This window comes from Argiope bruennichi, chromosome 2 (assembly GCF_947563725.1).
Source record: "Argiope bruennichi chromosome 2, qqArgBrue1.1, whole genome shotgun sequence".
Taxonomy (NCBI): Eukaryota; Metazoa; Arthropoda; class Arachnida; order Araneae; family Araneidae; genus Argiope; species Argiope bruennichi.
Genome location: NC_079152.1, coordinates 3,028,738 through 3,044,355, shown reverse-complemented (window position 1 = coordinate 3,044,355; position 15,618 = coordinate 3,028,738). Strand labels below are relative to the sequence as shown.

The following is a 15,618-nucleotide window of genomic DNA, read 5'->3' as shown; positions in this document are numbered from 1 at the left end:
TGTTGATTTCTATTAAAAAATTTTTTAAAAGTCCGCAGATTTAAAATTTTTCTGTCAATTTCCCGGACTTGATGACTAAAAATTGTAAATAGTTCGATGCAAACCTCAGATCTACATCAAATATCTGCCAAAAAATAGACGATTTGTTGGTTTGTATATGAATATGAATTCATGGATTTTGATGCAACGTGTATACATATGTGCAATTCGAATATGCAACGCCTTTAACAAATGATTTTCTGTGTGAGAACGTGTTGCATCAAAATCCACACATTCAATGTTAAACACAAAACATTATTATGTTTTATCTATGAACTACAAGCCTTTTCCATATAATTTTTCCACCTTCATTTTTCCTTCCGGGGCACTGCACTCTATCTTTCATTCGAAAATTCACTTAGGATTAGCACGCCGTGGACTTAAAGACTGGATGTCCAATCCATAGTATTTTCATTCAATCCATGTGGATTGATCCTTCAAACAATCGCACCAAATCGTGGAGACGAAAATTGCACCCGTGGTGATAGGTATAAAGGGGTGGAACAGAAGTTGGCGTGAAGTGATCGTAAATGAAGGCTAGGCGAAAAAGTGACTGGCATGGAGTGACTGAGAATGAAGAAAGGGGATGTTGCGGGAAAAGATTAAAAAAGTGACTTATGACCAAAATTGCAGATCTGTTTCAATTTTCGTCTCGGTCGGTTGTAAGAGATGAAGCGAGCTCATGCTCTTCGTTAAGGCTCCAGTGTATGGGAAAGTCTGGGTGAGGGCACACCCATTGGTAATTAAGAGACATTATTGATGCTGCATTTAAAGTAAAATAACGAGCGACACATAAAGCAATCGACAATTATTCTGTACTTGCGATTTTAGGCGGCCATTAAAACATTTCTAATGTCTCTGGAGAAATTCGGCTAAAGATATCTCAGAAATATTAGTTAATAAAACAACAACAACAGAAAAAAAAACCCACATTTTTTTTCACTTTGCTTTACTGCTTGTTTTGAGGAGATCTGGAACATTGAGGAGAGGAATGTCTAAAAACTGTACGAAAAATTTCGTTTCATTTCGGAATCTCGAATGTAATTCCTTTTTCTTTTTTAAAACAAATTGGAGATAAAACCTTTTTTTTTTCCTATTCAGTTCCTTAATTCTAATTACATTTCAATTTCTTATGCCCATTTTTTATTGTTATAACCATTCTTAAATATGTTATTTAAGAATGATAAGAATGTTATATTTTGTTGTTATGTATCATGCTTTAATAATTTACTAATTTGAAGCTAATATTTAATCGTTAAATTTTGTTAATTATGCAATTTTGATCTTGCTTTAATTCTGTAATAATTTTTCCTATAGATTTATTTCTCCCCCCTCTGACACAGTTGGTTAATTTAAAAAAAATAAATAAACAGTAACCATTTTTTTAAATTTAAAAACATCAATTAATTGCTCACCTGCCGTCCCGTTCTCTGTCACATTGCCTGTGTAGATGGCATAGGGGAAGAAGGGCGCGTTGTCGTTGATGTCCTTCAAGTTGACCAGGACGTCGGCATAGCCGACGAGGCCGTTGCCCCCTTCGTCTTCGGCGAAAACTGTGAACCGCCACTGGGATCGTCCGTGGGGCAGGTCTCGGTCCAGAGGTTTCAGAACATAGATTTCACCAGTCGTCGTGTTGATAGCGAACTTGCTGTTTGCAGGATCTTGGTCGTCCACCCCCTGGCCTGTCAAGAAGTACACGATGTCTGGTTTGCGGTCGCGATCGCCGTCTGTCGCTGTCACCTAACGGGCAGAAGGTCAGTGTTGGCAAAATGATGCGCCAAGATATCTTCTAAATGAGATATATCCAAATGCATCTGTTTGTGAATATATCTCATCAAGAAGACATTACAAGTTGACCGAAGGATATTGGCAAATGCATCTGTTTGTGGATATATCTCATCAAGAAGACATTACAAGTTGACCGAAGGATATTGGCAAATGCATCTGTTTGTGAATACATCTCATCAAGAAAATATTACAAGTTGACGGAAGATATTGGCAAAGGAAGCACCAAAATATCTTCTAGAGGATACATCTGAGTACATCCAGTAGTAAACATGTCTAATCCGGAAGTTGACAAATCGGCTCGAAAAATAACCATTCAATCTGTGGAAGTTTGGATTCTTAATTAAAGAAATCCTATTCTGTTTAATTTAGGTTAGATATTCAAAAACTGACGACAAATTAAAAAAGAAAAATTAATAGAATTTGCATTCGATATAGAACCCTAAAACACGATATACTTACGATTCATGTTGTGAAAATTACCAAGCTTCTTAAAACTTATTTATTTTAAATTTAGCATTTTCATAAAGAGTAAATCCTAGCAGATTAAGATGAGGTGAGAAAGGTTTCTAATTATCTCGTAGTAAATAATATATGCAATTAATGCATCGTTTAAAAAATTGTTAAATCACATGTTCACTTCCGAAAATTTTAGAACAAATGCAAATGATTTTTTTCTTCCACTGTCTAAATAGTAGGACAATTTCTATAGAAAATTGCTTCTGAAAATTTCCCTTCTTTGACATTTCTACCACGACGAATTTTTTTTTCAGTATTTTTGTCATATCTCAATTATTTCATGTTGAAATAGAAACCGTTCACTCTTTACTTTTCCCGTCAGTGTTTGGATTCATCCGCTGTCTAATCGAGATTAAAACAGGCATGTGATCAAGCAGGAATACAGAGGTTCCCCATGCAGTCATTTCTTTCTCCAATTTCATATGGATCGGTGCCATGAGTACAAAACATGCTGGAAGAGAATGCAACTGAGTTTTCAGATCAGGTGCTAAGAGCTTAGATTTTAAAAAAAATGAAGTAAAGTTGGAAAATAACTTTTCTGCCATAAACTTATGAGAAAATGCAGTTCTTCGAAAAATTTTCAACGCCATTACTGTCTGTTACGATAAGGAAGCAATTCGATTTATGAGAATTGTTTTTCTCTTTCATTAGTAAGAAAGTTGGTGGCAAACGGAAATTTCATACTTCCTTATTTCCTCATCCTTTAACTTGATAGGTTCATCTAATAATGCAGTCAAGACTTTCAAATTCCACAATTGAAACTGAAACCAAATTACATTCGATAACAAGGGGGAAGTGTTACACATGTTATCGTTAAAGTACGAGATCCGTTATTTTATAAATCATGATCAGTAGTTTCTTGAAAAACTGGTCAAATTAGTCAAAGAATAAAATTCATTTGCTCTCTATGATTGAATTGTTTATGTCATAAAACGGTGATCTATGCCCCGTTAAAATATTCAATAACTGTCACCACATTTGTCAGTATTCGTTAATATATTCAGTATTCGATACATGTAGGTGATTTTAATTAAAACTCCTAACTCTAAAGTATGTAAAGTGTATTGTAAACTTTTGCCATCTATTACTTAAAAAATTGCATCTGTTTTAGAAATAAATTTATACTACTGCTACGAGCTATGTTTTAAAAATCCCTGTTGTAATAAAAAAAATAATCTTGTTTCCTGCTTAATGAAGTTTAAATGTTTATTTTACAATGTAATTATCTATTATTAGTTAATTAAAATTAATTAGTTAAAATATGAATTCATTACATTTTAACTTATTTCATGAATTATTCCGTTAAACAGTTAGATATTCATTAAAAATACTTACATTAAATACATACATTAATTATACAATTTAATGTATAGTTTAGAATCTAATGTTAATTTTTATACATATAACATTTTAAGCAATGAATAAATTTTAAACGATGAATGGTGTTAGGCCTTAGGGGCCATGATGGGTGAAACTAGGCTGACTGCATCGCTTCCATTATTCAGACTTCAAAATGAGTGACATTCGGTCATTTGACATGGCAACAGTTTGAGAATTTTCAGAGGACGATCAGCACGAAATGAAATTAAAATGAAGTGTCGTAACTTCATCTATTTGAAACTAACTTATAAAAGCGATCAAAATAATGTTAATGAATTTTCATTTTTTATCCATACGATGAGCGAAACTAACATTGAACATGAAAGTAAGGAAAAGAAGAAAACACGGAAATCAATCCTCAGTCATTCTGAAAAAACTTGCCAATAAAAGGAAAAATAAAATTGAAGCCGTTTCATACAAATAAAAAAATAAGTCGATTTGAGCTCATTTAATGAAAAAGAATTGAAAACGTATCGGATACAAAATGTTTGATAAAAAAAAAAGTTTATGTTTCCTTCCGTCAGTAACTAATAGCTTCCATTCCACTTTTTCAAAGAGAAAAAAGAAAACCCTTCAAAACTAAAAGCTAATCTTTATACCAATATTTTCTTTTCTTGCTTATATTATATTTTAAAAAGTGGATTCCTTAACATACGCAAAAAAAAAGTGTTTTCTGAATGAAATGGCAATTTTTAAAGGAGCTTATTGACTGCTATCTTAAGGTGTTTTTTCAAATAACTTTTTATTTCTTACTTAAACTTATTTCATTTCATTTTATTTGAGAAAGAATTACCTGTCATTCTTAAAAAAATTTTTAAAAATTACAAATTTCTAGCTTTGTGTATGAAAATAAATAAACCGAATCCATTAGGAGATAGCTAGATGACAATTTTTTTTTCTCCATAATTTCCATATTAATATTTCTGAGAGAATGAAAAAAGGTGTTTCCAAAGTAGTCATGTATTTAATGAAATTATTAAAAAGGACTAAATGGAAGCTTTAAAATCGTAATTGCCGTTTAAAATTTCCCTTTTGTCGCCTTTTTTCCCGAGAAACGCATTAAAAAGACAGACAAAAAAGCTATCTCAACAACAAGCTAATTAGAAAAAGAAACGAACCTTTAAAAAGCATATATCAACAGATTCTCTGCTCCAATCTGCCTTTTTTTTAAATTTCAAAAGGGAATTCATGTGAGACATTCAATAATTGCAGTGTTTTGGATTTAAATGAAAAAGGCATTTTCAAAAAAATTACGAATATAAACTAGATAAAATGCAGAACTAGAGAGACATTTATATAATTTCCGAATTACATTGTGGACAAAATTTACTGAATCATTTGAAACGAATATGAAGAGATAAAAAAATGTTTATTATTATCATTCTAAAACAAGAATTTTTTTTGAGATAAATTGTCGCAAATAATATATTAATGGAGGTGAGAGAAACACATCCATCAAGACGAGAAAACCGTACATTGACTCAAGACTATGTGGGGGTGTGGGACGATTCCTCCACTCAAAATGTTCAGAGCTTCAAGAAACGATGCAACGGCATTTTCAACAACGAAAAAGAGTATATTTATTTATACAACAAAATCAAAAAGTAAAAAGATTTACAGATGAAGTTGAAATAGCTCACTCTCGAGTCGAGAAAGAAATATTCATTTCTTGCCGGCCAGATTGCATAGTGGGTAACGATACATTGAAACCGATGGTCGGTTATTATTCGACCGGAGGAGTAATGCGAAATCTGATGTAATGCATATCTGGTTTCATACTCAGAATGAGTAACGTAGAAGGACGTCAGTCGGGTCATTCAAAATGTAAGCGAGTCTGTCTACAGTGACAGTTCGTTTTTGTTCATGCATGTCCAGTTTGAAGACTATGTCCGTTCTCGACAAGACCTTGTATGGCCCATCATAGGGCTGTTCAAGAGGTTGACGAATGGAGTCTTGTCGGACGAAAACGAGTTGTCGCAGCCAAATCTTTGTGCAAAAACACCTTATGTTTAGCGTGCTTGGAAGCAGGAATTGGCTGCAAACTCTGGATGTTAGTTTTTAATGGACGGATGAATTCTGGAATAGCAGAACTGGTTTTAAAGGAACGAAAAAAGTCACTAGGAAGACGCAAGGGTGCACTGTAGAGAAGTTCTGCAGGAGAAACACTCAAGTCTTCTTTGAGGCTGGCTCAGATAACTAGCATAACCATTGGTAGGATACTCGTCCAACGTGATGTGGAAAGGGCATCTCACAGCATTTTTCAACTGTCGATGAAATCTTTCCACCATACCATTTGAAGCTGGATGATAACTTGTCTTTCGGATTCGCTGTGAACCTAAAAATTCAGTAAATGCCTGAAATAGTTCATATTCGAAATGTGAGCCACGATCTGTAGTTATGATATCAGGCACACCAAATATTACAATCCAGCCTTGAAGAAATGTTTTAACACATGTTTCGGGTTTCATATCGGGCATCAGAAAAACTTCCGGCTATCTTGAAAATGTGTCGACGCATGCGAGGCAGTAAGCATGACCATCAGAGGGTGGTAACGGCCCCACGATGTCGAGGGAATCGTGCTGAAACGAGAGGAAATTGTCCGACTGAAGACTTGGAATGTCTCGATAGTTTGCTTTTTTGGCATTCGATACAGTTTTTAGAAAATCGGATGCAATCTTTCTGCAAAGAAGGCCAGATAAATCTGTCTTATTAATTTAGCCGTGGTTTTACCACCAGGATGAGATAGACAATGAATGCTATCGAAAATAATTTTTCTGAAAGTTTGTTTCTGGAACGTAAGGGCGTATAATGCCTGTTGATACATCGCACATTAACTTTGATCCGCAGGCAAGTTCAATAGGCTTCAGTTTCAATCCTGAATCACTTTCTATTAAAGACTTAAGACCATTATCGACCTCCTGTTCCCTAGCCATAATTTCATAATCGATTTTAATTCGCAAAATAATTTCAGCTACACGAGAAAACGCGTCAGCTACTGCATTGGAATCACTTGAAACGAAGTCGAAAATTGAGCCAAAAATTCTACTTGTCTAGTTTGAATGGGGAGAAAATGGGGCTTATTTTTTTAATTTTTTTTTTTTAGAGTCAAACGTTAGCGGCTTGTGATCACAGTAAATTCTAAACTGTCTACCTTCCAGAAAATGTCGGAAATGAAGAACGGCACAATAGACTGCAAGTAATTCTCGGTCATAGAAACTATAATTTTTTCAGTAGGAGTTAACATACGAGAAAAAAATGCAAGTGGTTGTGGCTTGTTATCGATATGTTGGTTCAGTACAGCACCTATAGCAAAATCCGATGTATCAGTCATAAGAGACATTTACGCATCGTCTTTTGGGTGTGCAAGTAAAGCAGCATTAGCTAGCATTTTTTTACATGCTTCAAATGAATCAAGTGCATCTGGTATCCAATGAATTAGGGTTTTATCTCGTTTTTCATTACTTTTAATTGAGTTATAAAGTGGAGTTTGTAAATGTGCAGCTCGAGCGAGAAAGCGATGATAAAGATTAATCATTGCTAGGAAACGACGCAAATCATAAACAGTTTTAGGCAATGGGAATTCGGAAACAGCTTTAACTTTTTCTGACAAAGGATAGATCCTTCCTTGCTAACTAAATATCCAAGAAAAAGCAATTCCGTTTGATCAAACATGCATTTTTGAATGTTTAAAATAACATGATATTGATCAAGTCGTTAGAAAATTTGTCGCAAATCACACAAATGTGTGATAAAATCTTTAGAGATAACAAGAATATCGTCCAGGTAAACATAGCAATTTAAACCTCGCAACACTTCATCCATAACCGTTGAAATGTGTGACCTGCATTTTTAAGACTGAAAGGCATGCGATTGAACTCAAACAGTCCTATTGGTGTGGTAACAGCAACAGCAGTGTTTTCGATATCCGATTGGTTAACTGGTATCTGATTATAAGCTTTAACCAAATCTAGTTTAGAAAAATTATTTTGTCATTTAATTCCATAGAAAAATCTTGGATAAGAGGCAGATGATATTTATCAGAAATTGTAACTGAATTTAATCTGCGGAAATCACCACAGATGCGCCAAGTGCCGTCCTTTTTCTTAACAAGATGTATAGGACTAGCCTATGGGCTTTTAGAAGGACGTATGATATCTTGTTCTAGTAAATTCAACTTTACATTTGGTACAACATTTGGAATTCAACTTTGAGTGTTCTTAATTTCTCTAGCGTGAATCGTCTTGGTTTACTGAAGACTGGAGGTCCTTCAGTGAGTATACAAAGATTCGTAGAATAATTTACTGATTTAAGATTGAGAGTAAGTTTGATTATGTTAGGAAATTCATAAAGCAAATGATGGTAAGGCGAATCATCCAAATTTGTTGTTAAGACAATTGATGGATCAATATAAGTTTTACCATTCACTTTAAGGGTAGTTAACCTATTTCAATTTGTCTACGAAGGGTAGTTAAGGGTAGTTTCAATTTGTCTACGATTTTTGATATCGATAACTAATTCAAATCTTTCTTAAAAATCTGCACCCAGTATAGGTGCAAAGACATCTGCAATTATAAAATTCGAGGAAAATAATCGCCGTAAGCCAAGATCTAACTTTAAAAATCTAGTGCCGTAAGTTCGAAAAATTGAAGAATTTGCAGCATATAGAACGAAGTTTGTGTCTGGTACACGTTTAGTTAAATTCGCATAAAAAAACTGGAAAAACAGAACAAGCCGCGCCACTATCTATTAAAAATTTAAGTTTAGATTTGCGGTCATAAACAAATAAGCGGCTTGTTTCATTGCAATCGTCAGCAGCCGCTACATCTGACAATTCTTTAAATTTTCCGAATAGGAACATGGTTCCACGCATTTCGTAGCTTTATCGCCATAACGCGTATGATAACAACATTTCCTAGTATTGGTGTTTGTAACATAAGGTGATCGGGAACGAGATTTTGACGTTCTATTTCTGTTATTACTGCGAAATAAGTGTGTAGATATTCGTTGAATTTGCTTTGACAACTCCTCACTTTTTGTTGCAAATGATTTTAAAAAAGGATTTGTTGAAAGCTCACTAACTACTGCAGTATTAGCTGTTCATTAATTTTATCATGGCTTTGGACCAATTTTTCTAAATTATCATCATAAACTGATAATTTGTTGCATTGTAACAGGTAAACGTTGCAAGAAAAGTGTTTTTAAAACATCAGTATTAACGTGACCGTTATTTAAATCTTTCATTTGTATTAAAAGTTGTGAAGAAGTATTATCTCCTAGTTGAAGATCTTGTAAAAGATCTTTGAGTTTAATATTTTCGAAATCAGTATATTGTTTAATTATTTTATCTTTTAATAATATGTATGGAGTGTCAGGTGAAGAGCACCGAATTAGATTACTGACGCAATCTAAAACATCGCAATACAAGACAGAAATTACACAATGAAATTTAGTGCTTTCCGAAGCAATTCCCGATGTGATAAATTGCAACTAATTGCAAAAACCACAATTCAGGATTACTTTTCCAAAACGGAGGAGCTATAAATGCAACGCGAACCAACTAAGCAGATGGGCGCACTTTAGTTCCGGCATCCATTTTGAATACTAGAGAGCAGGAGTACGATCAAGTGCGAAAGTCAAAAATGATTCAGAAAGAAACATACCTCTTAACTGAAATTGATGTCTTTCATTTCCGCTCACGAAGCTGAACAGCATTGATGTCAAGGTCACCACTTGTGGGGGTATGGGAGGATTCGTCTACTTAAAAGGTTCAGAGCTTCAAGAAACGACGCAACGGCATTTTTAACAAGGAACAAGAGTATATTTATTTATACAACAAAAACAAAAGGTAAAAGGATTAACAGAAGAAGTTGAAGTAGCTCACTCTCGAGTTGAGAAAGAAATATTAAGTTCTTGCCGGCCAGATTGCATATTGGGTAATGATACATTGATGCCCACAACTACGAAACAATTGAAGGCAACAAGGACCAGCAGTTCCCTCGGGATCCTCTGCTTTCAAGGCTCAAAATCAGCCTCTAGCTCAAGGAGCAAGGTCCACCCACAACACACTTTCAAACTGAAATTTGGAGCATGAGAAGGCGGAAACAATGACACCACTAAAAACAAGAGAAATGGTGGCGAATACTTTTGCTTCGCTACAGATTTAATGAGGATATCATAAAAAAAATAAACGTATAATGATGACAACTTATCTTGAGATTTTATTTCTAAATTTTGAAAATGAAAATCCGGAAGTTCATTTTACAGACTCAGAAAACACAAAAAACTAAATTGAAATGATATAAATAAACACGTGAAAAAAGCTTTCGAATTCAGGAGACATTTTGGTATTGATTTCGACAGTTTCGAAGAGAAGAAGCGTATTTTTAAGGGAGATCAACATTATATGACGACATGGAACGTCACCGTGAAACGATCTGAGCAAGATTTCAGTGTTTTTATGTTGAGGCAGACCTGAATGACTGCCACTGGTACATTCTGCAGTTAGCCGAATCGAAATTCAAAAAGCTGTTCTCTTACAGAATGCTTCTACTACTGTTCAAGATTCAGATACTCATTAAATGGTGTTCGTTACTCCTTTTAATTGACAATTATAGAATGAAGTGGTTTTATTATCTTGTGTTATGGCTCTTGCGCCATAAAATACAACTCAACCAAGCAACCAACCATTAAACGGCATCCACTTACACTTGATTATAAAGCACATAATCCAAACAGAATGTTCTAGATCCCCCCCCCCATCCCACCCATTTCTAACACAATGCAGTGCGTTCTGAACATTCATTAATTTTATAGAACCCCCATCATTGTGATAAAGTAAAGCAATATCGAAAAAAAGAATCACTCGCCGGGTTCAAATAAATTCGTGGCATACAAGACGGCTCGTTTTGTGTTTTTGAGTTCCTTTGCAGGACAGGACTGAAATTTCACTGTTTTGGGTCACTGTAGGAAGAGATAAGCCTTTGGTAAAGAGTACAAAAGGCAAATTTCATTTGTTCAGATTGTGTGTTCAAGGCATGCACAGTAGGGTGAAACGAGGAAGTCAATTTTTGATTTTTAATTTATAATAGGCTCGGAAAAGTTTCTTTTGGTATAGATCAGATAAAAATTATTAAAAAATATTAGAGTACATCTTGAGGTGCCTCAAGGACGTTAAATTTCATAAAACCCCACTTTTTGCAACTGTTTAAGTATTTTTGCGTGCCTCGATTATGAAATAAAAAGCTTTTATTAGACATTTTCATATGAATAAAAGTTAAAAGCAGTTTTATTATTGCATTAGCATGGCACTGAGTCGTCGCCGGAGCGGTTGTTATTGAGGTAAGGTGGAGATTTGTCTGCGTCCGGTGACAAGGACAGAGCTGGTTTCAAATCAGTAGCTTTGCCAAGTTCAGTTGAGTTGGCGTCTCTCCTTCGCTTATGGTGTAATTGATTTGTTAGTTTGTCCTTGGATGTCTTGCTGTGATTAAAAATGGTTCAGTCTAAATTAGTGAAGACAAGATAAATTTCGGAGTGTTCTAATTTTGGGAAATTTATGATTTGCTTGAAGTTGAACGCACTACTGACGAATCTATATTATATTAGACATAACCTCAAAATTGCTTCAGAGAAGGATCCTTCTATAAGTGAAATATGTGACACTTTAGTTCTCTTAATAGAACAAATATGGTCAAGGACTTATATTCCCGTTGCTTCTAGCAATAGAATTTCACAAATGATAAAAGCTTTTCATGCTAAATACAGAAATTTATTAAAGTCTAAAAGCAGAAAATGTTCAGATAAATTTAATTCCAACCTCATAGAATTTAGAAAAGAAGCTAGGCGTTTATTTGATATTGCTGACATGTATTAAAAAAAGTGCCAGTTATGGAATAAAAGGTTCTAAACGATCAATGATCTAACAGGAAAATGGTTATAGGCTATACCGAAATTGCTACCACAAGCGCTTTGAGGAAGAAAGAAGCAAGAAAGAGTGGAGAACTACAGAGAATAGTTAAGTTTAATCAAGAATGGGTAAAAGATACTAGTGCATCAGAAACGATAAGTGGTGACAATAATAACGCTGAAGAACAGTGTTCTTTGCAAAAAGAGGCAAGTCAATCAGATCCATCAAATAGACAAGACTCGATAAAACTACCAAGTGCCCGTGAGGTTTAGCATTAAATTAAAACTTTATGCAGAAGGCATCTGAAGCTGAACCAAATAGTTTAGTGGTCTCGGTTATCGACTTTCCCTGTGACACTGGTGGCTCAAAATGTCTGTGGTTCAATCGCAAGCGAAGGATACGTAAGTGCAAAAATTGACTCGTGTGTGAATATGCCAAAATTTAATTTTAAAAACTGTTTAATGTGACGAAGAAGTAGAAACGAACATTTTGAAGCTGAAACATTTGTAATAATTAAGGATACAAAAGTAAGAAATGCAAAATTGGACATAAATTTTTTTTTTATTATCATACTTTGTGATTAATAATTTTCCCGATTGTAATGCTGAATGTATGTATTTAAAATCCTCTTTTATAACATTATATGAACGAAAAATTCATAAAAATATTTTATCAAAGTTTATAGTTTTTCAATTTTTTTTACAAACTTCAAGCTTTTTTCGGCACCTCAAGATAATGCAATAAATGTAATATTGCAACCAAAATTTTAAATATTGTTTTTGAACCTAAAATGCAACTTTTCTGCACTATTACTAAAGTAAAATCTACGAAAAATGTTTAAAGGCCCTTTTTCAATTTTCTATTTTTCCAATTTTTTTACAAATTCCAAACTTTTTGTGACACCTCAAGATAATGTAATATTGCGACTAAATTTTTTAACATTGTTTTTTAACCTAAAAGGCAACTTTTCCGCAGTACTACCAACTAAAATCTATATATAAAAAATAAATTGTAATGCCATTGTCGTTCCATCTTAATGCACAGATATCCATATCGACAGGTCTCGTCAACATTTTGAAGAACAATGCCTATAAAGAAATCGACCTTTTGCTGGACTCGTATCAAACCTTGATTATTTTATCATCAAATTTTCAAAAATAAATTTTCTAATTTTCATCTGATTAGCTCACAGAGTGTTTGTCGTATCGTATCTATATGTATTCGAACAGATAAACATCAACGGATTTAGACGAAATTTGTTAGAAACATGCCATTTTCCAATTTCATTCATTTCAAATTCAATATGATATAGGTTTACAGTTTCCGATGATAAAACCATATAATAAATTTAATCCCTTTAGAACTTTGCATTCTTGAGTTACGGACGGACAGACAAACAAACACAGACAGTCGGACACATTTTTTAGAAACCGATTTCATTCGGAATTTGGTGGAAATTTATAATTCTGATGCAAACACCACTTCCCAGATATCGTCTTTCTAGACCATCCTGATGTCGAGTTACGGCATTCACAAGCAACAGATGCATTTCTGACAAACAGTTTGTGCCATTTTCTCCGGGACTGGGGAAAGTCTAAAAATGGAGGTTATCAAATTTTAAAAGCCCTCCCCTGAACTAGATGGAGAATAGATAGCGACATGTTGAAAACATTTATCCCAACCGGATAGAGCGAGAGCTCTCCGGCTGAAGGAGGAGATCGGGGAACGTTGCTCTGTCAAATTTGCGAGTGGCCTCCAGATAAACCTGCCTCTAGCAAGAGCTGGGATAAGGCAACTTCGGCATTAAAAAATCTTTTGAGAGATGCTTTCTACGCATTTTATGGATGCCAGAAATAATACAGGGCCAAGGAAGAAATTAAGAATTTTTACGACTGTTCTTAAATCGAAAGAGTTTGCATAAACTTGGAATTATTACAGTTCGGAATGATCGGATTTTACGCTTAAATCAATACAGCGGTTAAGATCTGGCACGATATGGAAAGTTTTCATGTCCAAAAGTTAATGAGAATGAATGAGGGAACGATCTTCTTCTTTACTGAGCTTTGGAGCAATTATCGTTGATTGAAAGAAAAAAAGAAACTAATAGTTTGGCTTAAATAAAGGGAATGGAATTCTGAGTAGAAGAAAGCCGAAACAACAATTTTGAAATTTATATATTCAGAACGGGCGATCAAATCGAGAGGAGGTAATTTCTCTTTAGATTTAACCGCTTGAGGTGGGAAAACGTGCTACGCACATCGAGGCGTTTTTATTACAGAATCGCAACCGGCGTGCTGCACATGCCAGCAGGCAATTGTAACAGAAGTAAAAATGATGCCCTACCCTTTAACCGAGATTGTTTGGCGGAGCGGAGTTTACAGGAATAAAGTCTGGGTCGAAAATTAATTCATTTAGAAAATATGTCTTTTTTTCAGATTTATATAAGGTATCACATATTACAATGGACTGTTTTGACACTTGCACTTCGAATTTATTGTCATTGCAAGTGGTTAAGATAAGTTAACAGCGTCTTTTTAAATTCATGATGGTTAAGGGAGGCGGCAGATCGTAAATGATCATGGGGCAGTCTTTTCTCTTCTCTTCCCACCGGCTCCTGCATATACGGACGAAATAATACCGAACAATTTGTGCCTCGTATTATAAAGTAGAAAACCAAAAAGGCATTTTGAATGCCGTGTTTCCGGTCAGTTGACACCAAAATTCGATACACACCTACATTTTGGTTATGAGGTCACATGACAAATTTAATTCATCTTCATGTTTCCGAATTATCGCTTTCACATATGTGGGAATATACAGAAGGACAGACTTTCAACCCTTTTGACGGATTTTAGCCAACATTTGTGAAGGATCTAGAATTGTAATTAAAATCTAATTCAAGCCTAGAATTTCCGAGTTTTCATTTTCTCGTTCCAAGTTTCTATTTTCTCGCATCAGAAACTCAAAGTTTCATCAAAATCTTAAAGTCATAGTTTCTTTACAATTCTGAATGTACCTTCGCTTAAAAATAACAATGAAGCGTGCAATGACCTGTCAAAGTCTCAGGGGGAGAAGAAAAAATATTTTGGTGTCGGGAAACAGCAAAGTACAATCTAGTAGATCAATCGCATTTTAATGTAATTCTGTGTTAAAGCAAAAAAAAAAAAAAAAAAAAAATATCACACCTAGCATTTAATTTAAGCTATTTTAAGCTGCTAAAACTGTTCATCCTGTATGCAAGTGATTAATTAACATAACTTTCAAATGGATGAAGGAAAAAATTAACACCCCTCCCCCGCAAGAAAATATCTTGAATACAACTCATAATTGACATCCTTCTTAAAAGGGCGAAGAAAACGAACAGCTCCCCCCCCCCCAAGAAAATATCTTGTATCTCACTCCTAAATTGACATCACTTTTAAGTGGGTGAAAAAAAAAACTTTCTCCTGAAGGCAGCATTTTATCTGCAGCTCATTCATTGACACATTCTCAAATGAGAAAGGAAACAAACAATTCCCCTCAGGAAAACATCTTGTGTGCAACTCATTAATTGCCATCACTCTTGAATGGGCGAAGAAAGCAAACAGCTTCCTCACCTCAAGAAAATATCTTGTATGCAACTCATCTCTCTAGCTCAAAGTTGCTTTTAATGGACTCCCAAAGTGTGTTTTCCGGACTCCTAGGAATCTAAAACATAAAGACTCGTCAACATCTCGACTTCGAATTTTTTGACGATTGCAATATTTCCTCGTTGCATAATGTTTCTTTTATGAGAAAGCAGTAGGGACGAACGAACATTCTTAATAGAAATCATTCCTTCAGATACAAATATTAAATTCAAGGGGAGGGGGAGGGAGTGCAGCAAGGCAGACGACATTTCCATCAAAAAAATTTCCTCCGGCATTTCTTAAGGCTGTTCGGTAGAGTAAACCAGAACTGTAGACGACTTTTTATCGTAAAAGGTGGGGATTAGGTTGGTCCCAGAATTTTCA

At 34.6% G+C, this 15,618-nt stretch overlaps 1 protein-coding gene across 7 annotated transcripts in view; it reads right to left on the bottom strand.

The window, feature by feature from the left end:
* Positions 1–15,618, bottom strand: part of LOC129960609 (neural-cadherin-like) — a 726,863-nt gene that overhangs the window by 97,841 nt on the left and 613,404 nt on the right. For all 7 annotated transcript variants that reach the window (XM_056074153.1, XM_056074136.1, XM_056074161.1 and 4 more), the window contains one exon: positions 1,455–1,779. In XM_056074153.1, the coding sequence (XP_055930128.1) occupies positions 1,455–1,779 (325 nt within the window). The remainder of the gene's footprint in view (positions 1–1,454; positions 1,780–15,618) is intronic.